This window comes from Chenopodium quinoa, unplaced genomic scaffold (genome assembly GCF_001683475.1).
Source record: "Chenopodium quinoa cultivar QQ74 unplaced genomic scaffold, ASM168347v1, whole genome shotgun sequence".
In the NCBI taxonomy this organism is placed as follows: domain Eukaryota; kingdom Viridiplantae; phylum Streptophyta; class Magnoliopsida; order Caryophyllales; family Amaranthaceae; genus Chenopodium; species Chenopodium quinoa.
The window spans coordinates 1,791,589-1,801,495 of NW_018744460.1; the positions used below are offsets into that span (position 1 = coordinate 1,791,589).

General features: G+C 42.4%; 1 protein-coding gene across 1 annotated transcript; it reads right to left on the minus strand.

The window, feature by feature from the left end:
- Positions 1 to 110: 110 nt before the first annotated feature.
- LOC110697184 (protein NSP-INTERACTING KINASE 1-like) lies at positions 111 to 4,081 on the minus strand. The gene is made up of 4 exons (XM_021874531.1): positions 2,846 to 4,081; positions 1,974 to 2,234; positions 967 to 1,854; positions 111 to 781 (listed from the first exon to the last, which is right to left on the minus strand). Exons 1-4 carry the CDS (start codon positions 3,267 to 3,269, stop codon positions 291 to 293), a joined length of 2,064 nt encoding a protein of 687 aa, XP_021730223.1. The 5' UTR covers positions 3,270 to 4,081; the 3' UTR covers positions 111 to 290.
- Between the last annotated feature and the right edge of the window lie 5,826 nt (positions 4,082 to 9,907).

The window sequence follows — 9,907 nt, forward strand, 5'->3', positions numbered from 1 at the left end:
TTCATTCTTCCATATTCTTTTTAATATTATAGTAAAACGATTCTTCCTACTACATCAGTAAATTGCCATGCAAATAAATACTGTATGAATTTGATTGAAGAATCAAGTACTACTAAGAACAGAAGATCACATTTTCTCATTGCATTTCCCAGAAAACACATCAGTTAAAACAAGTACCTACAGTCTACAAATCACAATCGACTCCAGGAAACAAATACTTAATTTAGTCCTGAAGACAAGAAAATTCTAAACAGATAATGACACTTAATTAGCACCAATTAGTCCTGAAGTCATGGAGATCGATAACAATTAGTACAACTACCTAAGTCTAGGATGATTGTATCCATCGAAGGCCTTTCGTTAGGCAATTCAAGAGTACAACTCAAAGCTATTTTTGCAAGCTTAGATGCCTCAAACTCTGAGAATTTTCCATGAAGATTTGAATCCACATATTCTTGAGATCGCAATGATTCAGCACCAACACGAATGAAATTGCTTATTTTCCTCCTCCCTGAAATGATTTGAAACACAAGCATGCCAAAAGCGTAGACATCACTCTTCTCAGTGAACTTGCCAGTTGTGGTGTACTCGGGAGCCAAGTATCCCATTGCTGCACTCGCTTTGAGTGCTGAGAACACGGTATCATTGGTAAGGAGCTTGTAGAGGCCACAGTCAGCGAGTACAGGGTTGAACCGTTTGTCTATCAGAACCTTCTCAGCTGAAATGTTCTGGTGAATTAGCGCTGGCTTGCTGGTTTTGGAGCTGTGCATATATTGAATTCCTGCATATAGGAAAACAGCCAAAAATCATGTTAGTTTAGGTGCAGGACAGTAATGTATCTGTCAATCATGAATTAAGTAAGATGCTCATCTGAAACCACCCAACGATTTGGAGTAATCCGTTGCTTAATCATTCGAAAAAACCCTTAAATATGAAGGACTGCCAGGCAGAGGAAACAGAACTAACCTTTGGCGATGCCATGAATGATCCAGACACGAGTAGACCATTCGAGGACATTTGCATCTCCATCTTTCAGGTCAAGGTACTTAAGTAAAATCCCATTGGGAACAAAGTCATAGACCAAGAAGCATTCACCCCTTCCCCTTGAACAACAAAAGCCTCTCAACCTAACCAGATTTTCGTGCCTCAAAGAGGTCAAAACATTCAAACCCTTCAGAAACTCAGCCTCCTCAGACTTGCAACTACTCTTACTGATCCTCTTGACAGCAACAACTGAACCATCTCTCAAGACTCCTCTAAACACAGCCGACATACCACTCTTACCCAACAAGTTAGATGGTGAGAAGTGCTGAGTAGCACATTCTACTTCCTCCAAATTAAACCGAAATCCTTGAATTACATCATTAGAAAACCCATTGAAACTCCTAACATCAGATAATGGATCCCATCCATTAGGATACTCAAGACTAATCAGAGGAGAACCATTTTTCCTACAGAACTCCCTAGGCTGATCAATACTAAGACGGGTATCAGATAACTCCAATGAACTCCCGAGTTTCTGCTTTGTACGGCGATATTTAGCAAAGATGAAAACACTAACAAGTGACAATGCAAGGATCACAACCACAACTCCTACAGCAACAGAAGCATGAGAACTTTTTCGAGTGGTTTTCGAGCACTCAGTTTGGCTACAATTAGGAAGCTTAACATTAGCTGTTTCGGGGATTTCTTTCCTAGGTAAACCATTCGACGATGCAGCCCCTCCTCCATAAGGTTCAGGCCTGATTTGACCAAGGTGATCAGAATCAGGACAACTTCTCAAAGTAAGAAAACCAACTCCACATAATCCTGGATTGTTTGCATACTTAAACGCTTCATTTAATCTCAGTAAAGCTGCAAAAAGATCAAGTACAAAACAAACATCAATCAATCTAGCATTCTGTTTCTAAAATTGCTGTCTCAAACGATTAGAAATAAGGTTGCGTACACTAAACCTCCTCGACTAAACTCACCAGGGGAAACAGTGCCAGAAAGAGTGTTGTTTCGAATGTCAAGAGATTCGAGCAATGGAGCTTCAGCAATTGGTGTTGGGATTGAACCAAAGAGATGATTGAAGCTCAAATCAAGCCTGAGTAGGGTTTCTATGTGTCCTAAACTTGCAGGAATTGCACCTGTTAGGTGATTAGACTGCAATGCAAGAACACTTAACTTCCTCAAAGATCCCAGTTGTGTTGGTATGCTTCCTGTTAGCTGATTGTAGCCTAATTGCAGAACTGAAAAAAGTATTAAAAAAAAAATTAAAAAAATTGATGGAAAAAAATTAAAAATAAAATAAAAGAAATTGAAATGATGTAAGCAAAAGAGAACATACATTCTGCATTTTGAAAGTACAACTAAAACAAGAGAAACAAGTTTGAATTTTAGAAATTAATGATATATACCTAACACCACTTTGCTATCTTAACTAAACTGTTCCCACAAAAAAAAAAAAAAAAAAAGAAAAGAAAAAAATTGTAATATATTAAATGTTCATATAATTTGCTGTTTTTGTTGTACCTCTCATGAACATGCAAGTATACAAGGAGACAGGAGTAGATTGTACAAAAAACCAGGGACATTACTAAAATTTAGTTCATGAAGTTTATGTTAATATAGTCATAAACACTAAACCACTAACTTGAAAAAAAAAAAAAAAAAAAAAGCATGAACAAGTAAAAAAGAATCTCTCCTGAAAACAAAAGAAATTGAATAAATTAAATCACTTTTTAAAACGACAAAACTAACAATTTTTCATCAAGTTCAAAACTTTTACTCCAAAAACAGATTCTTCTTCTTTTTTGGTTCAAATTTAAAGAAACTCAAGAACAAGAAGTAGAAAACTAACCTTGAAGATTATCGAGGTGAGAAATCTGAGGAGGAATAACCCCAGAAATATTATTAACATCAAGATAAAGATCAACCAACTCAGACAAAGAACCAATCTCCTTAGGAATCTCACCACTAAGAGAATTATAATGCAAGTAAATTCCAGTCAAATGTTTAAGCCCAGAAATTGCAGGAGAAAGCTGACCATTTAACCCTTTTCCTTGCAATGAAATGTTAGCCACTTGACCATTATGGTTGCAACCCACACCATCAAAGGTCCCACCACATGGGTCACCATTCTTGGACCATGATGAAAGGTGTAAGTTTGATGGGTCAAGTGATGCTTTTAGGGTTAAAAGTGATTCAAGTTCTGGGTTTGATGTTGAAAAAACAGGGGAAGTAAAACAGAGAAGGTTGAAGATGAACAAGATTAGTAATAACATGATTAATTTGATTAATTAATCTTGGGTTGTTTTGAAAGATTTAAGGGGGTGATTAAAGGGGTTAATTTGGTTTTTGTAATGTTTTTTTTTTTTTGGTTGGTTTGTGTTTATGTTGTTGGCATTGTAGTTAGTTTGTTGTTTATGGTTTTGTGCTTTTGGGATTTTTGAGGTTTTGGGTTTTGGAAATTAATAGCACAAATTTAATTAGTTTTGGAATCCAATCAAAAGATTTGTTTGAAATGAATATTTGTGCTTTAATTAAAAATGAAAAGGGTCAGTGCTCAGTGGAGTACTGGAGTGTGAAATTCTCTCTCTAACCTACTATTGAGTGTTTGAAGTGGACAAACAGAAATGAGTCCCAGCAGTCTCTAAAAAAAGATGGATGTTTGGGTTTTTCTTTATTTTTATTTTTATTTTTATTTTTTGAGACCAAGGCAGGCAAGGATAACTAGGAGGGACAGTTGGTGTGCAATTTACCACATATTAAAAAAGAAAAAAAATGCATGCATAGGGTTTGGCCTTGATAATTTACTTTAACAATGATCATGACTTGTAAATTGTAATTGACTCATGTCTAGATATAACAACGATCCTCAAGTATTAGTCCAATTCATTAAAGTGGAAAAATAGTAAGATTACTATTAGAAGATTAATTTTCATCATGTATACTTTAATATAGCCTATTTAGGTGTATATCTAACTGGTTATCCCTTTAAAAAAATTAAAACCATTTACCACCTGAATTCTCATTTGTATTATTATAACCTGAATTTTATTATCCGTTTATGCTCTTTTAACTAGTTTTAATCCCTCTTTCTTTGTTCACAACTTCACAAATCCCTTACCTTTTTACAAAAAGTGAGGATATATTCCAAGCTTAGTGAAGAAATGGTTATGATATACGAAGTATTTTATCAAAGTCTCATCCTTATAAATGTATTTTAGACAAAATAGGTTAACAAAATTTTTACACATACATATAAATTGTTTTCACAACTTAAAAAATAAAATGGAATCGAACATAATTGAAAACGCATGCAATGTCTACATCAACAGACAACGGTTGCATGACAATTAATCTTTATAGTAAAAAAATTCAATGAAATTATAAAACCAAGTTAATCCTACTAAAATGTTTTTGTTAGTCAAACATCCTTAAAAATTAGCCAAAACCACCATGTAATTACTTTTCTTGCCAAATTTACTACGTGGTATTTTTCGATTGATTCGTATTTATTGGCTTAAAATAAATTGTCATTCGTTAGTTTTAGGCCTTGTTTAGTTCACCTTATTTTTACTTATTTCAGAAAAAATAAGTTAAGACCAGATCATATCAGAAAAAATAAGTTCAGATTAGAAAAAATAAGTTCAGATCAGATCTTTTTCGGGGTTTTCTGATGTCCTGTGGGAGAGTTACAATTCCGAGACTGGAACCGGACGCCTGTACCTGCAAAACAAACGGATGCTCCGGATGACTGGAGATCCGCCTCCAACGGTCAAGTTAGTACTTGCTTAAGGAGTAATTAATGCGGAAATTAAAGTGATTGGGTCTCTCTAGGTGAGAGTGTTTAATGTGCGTAATCCCCCTTAATGAGGATTAAGGGAGGTATTTATAACCTCGGGAAACGTGCCAATCCTAGGTTTAGGTTAACCTTGGGCTGATTGGGCTTCCCTCGGAAGTTGGGCCTAGGTGGCCGGTTTCTCCATTAGACATGGAGTATGCCACGTGTCATGACATAATAGGTCCAGGGTGGACGAATAAGCGTGTGCCACGTGGCAAGCCCTGACAGTTCCAACTGGGGGACACTTGGCAGGACCTGATTGGCCCACGTGGCGCATTCCGATTGGTGGGAGCAAAATCCCCTAATCATTTGCCCCTCACAGGTGGCACGTGACTGGTCACGTGTTACCTGTGACAGGTGTCGCCCTGTAACAGGCGACGACCTGCTACAGGTGTCACTCGGCGAAAGGCCGAGAGATTCTCCCGCCAAAATTTTGAATTCTGGAAGTGACCCTTCGCCTTCTCACTTCGCCTATATAAGGGAGTGTTGACTTCGGTCATTTTCACACTTGAGAACTTTTTGAGAGAACATTCGGACCCCTGAACTTGCTCTGACATTTTGGACCCTTTATGCCTACCGCCTGCTCTGACAAGCCGACTGCAAAGGATTTTCAGAACTCCATCAATGTCACTCGTTCAGGTAACCGTCGGTTCTCTTACTCTTAATTTTCTCTTTATTTTATTCTTTTTTGAAATGGCACCACGGAAGCACACGACACGACCTAGGTTAGTGATCAGCCGGTCACCGGGGACGGCTGAATCTAGGACTAGGAGTGCCGCCTGCTCTTTTCCGGACCCATCTTTTCCCTTTATACAAAGTCTGACTGTCTCTGTGTCTATGCAGAACATGATGGCCAGAACAAAAAGAACTGCTAGGATTTCGAACTCAGACAGCTCCTCCCACAGGGTGCCGATTAGTGAAACATCTGACCAGGCGCCAGATGTGGAAGTGAACCAGAGCGGCTTGAAAGTCGACAGTTCTGAGGGAGGAGTCAAAGTGACCCCTTCCAATTTTACAGTTGACAAGTCTACATTCTCTCCTGATCTTTTTAAAGGAGAGGAGGTGGGCCCCTCTGGGAGAGGGGAGGAGTCGTCCTCTTCGGACTCGTCAGAGGACGAATCCGAGTCTAGCTCTTCTGGCCATGCTTCTCTGGACACAGAAGAGAAAAACAGTCGCCTACAAGAGGCGAGGCTTTCTCACGCAGTTGAGAAGGGGGACAATTGGGCGGAGCCATCCGCCTCTTACCGAGAGCAAAATACCCCCTACTACTGCACTGTCCCACGGGGCCGGATAACGGCCATGCAAGAGAAAGTGGGGAGCTTTATTGCGAACCACACAATGGGCCCTAGCTTTTTAGTGTTCGTGCCGGATCCAGAAGACACAGTCGTCTGGCCGGCTGGTACTAGTTATGATGGCGCCTGCTTTGGCTGCTACGAGGCGGCCATCAAGGCTGGGATGCGCTTCCCACTACATCCGGCTGTTCAGCGGATCTTGGATGGGTATGACTTGGGGTTATGGCAGTTAGCCCCGAACTCCTGGGTCAACGTACTCGGCTATGTGGCCGGGTGCGAACTGTACGGGGTGGAGCCAAACTTCGAGTCTTTCGCCCACATGAACTACCTCAGCCGGACCCCTAAGGCAGGCGGTACCGGCTGGTATCAATTGACGAGCCACAGAGGCTACCTCATGACAGCGGCAAAGCAAAGCAAACAAGTGGAAGGACTGGCGAAGCACCTTCCTTATCATTGAGAGTTCAGACACAGAGCTGAACAAGCGCTTCAACAGGTGGAATAGGAATCCGCCTCTTCTTGCAGGCGGCCGCAGCATGCCGCCTGTTCCCTCCAAAGCTAAGAGAGAGATCCTGGATAAAGGACTCTTTAAAGTAGAGTCGAGGGTTGACTCTACTTCAGGGGTACGAGAGCAAGTACCCCTGCACTGCGTCCCGAGCTTCAAATGGCTCTACGACGAGTACTTTTTGGTCGCCTGTGGCCTCGGCAGTCGGTGCTCAAGAGGTAGCCGGCCTGTCGAATACTCTGTTTTACCATGCATTTCTGTTATGACTTTTTATTAACTTTGCTATTTGTTTTTGCAGCGGACGCCATGAGCAAAATTACCGCCTCCAAGACTGCGGCGGCCATGTTGCGGGCCTCCATCATGCAACAGTCTTCAACCGACTCCCCCAATAAGGGGGCACCCTTGGTGAGCTTCGAACCTTTCACTCTCTTTTTTTGAGTTGGGTTTATGCATATACTGACCGAGTGTTTGTTTTGTTGTTTTTTTTTTTTTTTAGACGGGAGCTCCAAGAGCTTCTTCTTCCCAACAGCCGGACTCCAAGACCCGGAGGACGACTGTTGCGAGCTCTCCTGGTTCTACCAGGAAACATGCGGCGGCTGAGAAGCAGCCGGCCACTCCTTCTAAAACTCCAGCTGGGCCACCTAGAAGTATGAAATTGTCCTTGTAAATTTTAGACTTGCTCCCTTCTTTACTAGGTCTAACCCGTTTGTTTATGCTTGATGCAGCCGGCCCTCAGGAGCCTGACTTGGTCGAGGTGGCCAAGTCTATGATCAAGGCCGTTCCTCCGGCTGAAAGGGAGGCGGTCAGGGGTGTCGGCACCCTTGACCTAGACAGGATTGCAGGGGTCCTTGCTGAGGTATACTTAGCATATTTTTGAGTATTTGAATTCCAGGACGCCTGTTTTTTGTTTGGAAACTGACGCATGTTCCCTTTTTACTTAGGCCCTGCTCCGAGTGAACGGCCTCCGTAAGCCGCTTGACAGGAAGAACAAAGAGGTAAAGGTTGCAAAAGCTATGGCCGCCTCTGACTGTGATAAGGCAATGTTTCAAATTGCCCAAAATGAGGTTCTGACAATTGACATTCTTTATTATCAGGCGCAGGCTACTTCTGCCATCCGGGCTCAGTTAGAGGCGGCCCAGAAGAGAAATAACGAGCTGGAGGCGACCATCAACAATCTCAAGGCCGAGCTGAGACCTCTTCGCCAAAAGATGTCCTCATACGACACCTTGGAGAAATCCTTGGCGCACGTAAAGGAACGCCTGGTGACCCAGGAGAAGAGTCTTACTCAGGAGCTCTCGGAAAAGGCCGAGCAAGAAAAGAATGAGCTGGTCCGGGAGATGATGGAAGACTCTGCTCAAATCCAGCGCATGACCTGGGGCCGCCTCTTCCCCAATGCCGACTATTCCTCCTGGGAAAAAACGTACCGCCAGTGTTCTGATAGATATAATCAAGAGATCCTGGCGGCTGCTGAGGACGAGGCGTTGGAGGAGGAGGAGCCGGTAGTGGCGCTTGTGCCGCTTGGGGGTAATGCATCGAAGAAGGATGCAGCTGAAGCCGAGTCCAGCAAAAAGAGTGCTGACCAGGCGGCAGCTGCTAATATTGAAGATCTGCCCCCTTCTTAAGCTTTATGTCTTCTTTTCACGGCCTGCGTGCCGTTTGTTTGTATTTACCCGGCCAGGGGGCCGGGGTTCTGAATATTTGGCCAGTCTTTAATGACCGGCTTCTTTTTATGCCAAAATATTTCATTTTTGTTTTGTTTCAAATTTGTTTAAGTATCGAATATTCTGATATCCAGTTGCACACTATACCGACTGTTTTGCATGGCCGATAGTTGCGGATAGGTACGAGTTATACGAGTTAGTTAGTCACGCCACCTATGCCCCTGGACGACTGGTTGTCTGTTTCTAGGCTAAGCGATCAGTCGGCCACTTTAAAGAATGGATTTCCTTCAACCAAGTAGGAAGGTGGTTTCCTACCTGCCTTGTTTGTTTTTTAAGCTAGAGACTCTAGTCGGTCCAGGCCGACTGGTCCCCGCCACTTTTAATCTAGTGTGAACAAGCGCTGTATGAACACCTTTTTAGCCTCATACTAAAAATTTTAAAGAGTGACCATGGAAACATAATTGTTACCTAGTCGCCAAGTGACTGAGTAGTAGAGTTATCAAGCGGTGGGTACCAGTTGTTCCCCTTTATTCGCCAATGTTTGTTGGCTATTAACTCATAAGATACTAACTGTTTTTATCCCAAGTAGTTCAGTCGGTCGGTTGACACGGATGGTTACTGCGAACACTTGCTTGACCTGATTAGTCAGTTAAGTGAGAGGTATTCTTGTCCGGGAAACGCCTACGTGGTTGTCTTGGTTAGACAGTCGTATAGGTGTCGTGTAATGATTTTATAGAACAATGTTCCACCCAAAAGGGAGCTGCTCTCTGCGACGAATTTCATCCGGATGGATGCCGTCGGACGCCTGCTATAACGTTGGGACAGGTCGAATTGGATTTTTATATTTGGATCAGTTGGCTTGGCGCCTGGTCTGATCATTTTAGCCATAAGCCTTTGATAGTTCTTGGTGAACTGTGTTCTGGGAGAGTAACCGGTTGTGTGGAATAAGCAGCGTGCCCCTCTTAAGTAAAAATTAAACGTGGAAAGTAGCCGACTGTTTGTCAGTAGGCATGCCCCTCTTAGGTAAAAATAAAAATTAAACATGGAGAGTATCCGACTGTTTGTCAGTAGGCATGCCCCTCTTAGTACAGAATTGAATGAAACATCAAACTTTTATTAAGCAGCCCTCGACTATTTACATCATTCAAAAGAAATATTTCTTAAGATTATCTACATTCCAGGTTCGAGGCAACGGTTGGCCGTCTGGTGTTTCCAGACGGTACGTACCGTCCCTGACCTCTTCATAGATTCGGTAGGGTCCTTCCCAGTTGGGAGTTAGTTTGCCAGACTCATTAGCCCTACCAACTGCTTCCATTTTTCTAAGTAAAAAGTCCCCCACTTTGAGTGGACGCCTGTGTACTTTTTTGTTGTATGATCTAGTCATTCTCAGGCGGTAAATTTCATGGCGCAAGACAGCATTTCCCCTCCTTTCTGGGAGTGAGTCTAATGCCAGGCGCATGGCTTCCCAGTTTGCCTCTTCGTCATATAGCATTACTCGAAGAGTCGGCTCGTAGTGCTCTATTGGAAGAACAGCTTCCGCACCATAAGTTAGGAGGAATGGAGTTTCTCCAGTCGCCCCTTTTTCAGTCGTCCTAACGGCCCAGAGGACATGTGGCAATTC

Bases quoted from the DNA above. Each gene is read 5' to 3' on its own strand.
- LOC110697184 (XM_021874531.1), bottom strand. From the start codon at position 3,269: ATGTTATTACTAATCTTGTTCATCTTCAACCTTCTCTGTTTTACTTCC. The intron at 1,855-1,973 runs GTGAGTTTAGTC...ATCTTTTTGCAG, and splicing joins TTCTGGCACTGTTTCCCCTG to CTTTACTGAGATTAAATGAA. The intron at 782-966 runs GTTAGTTCTGTT...TCCTATATGCAG, and splicing joins CATTCATGGCATCGCCAAAG to GAATTCAATATATGCACAGC.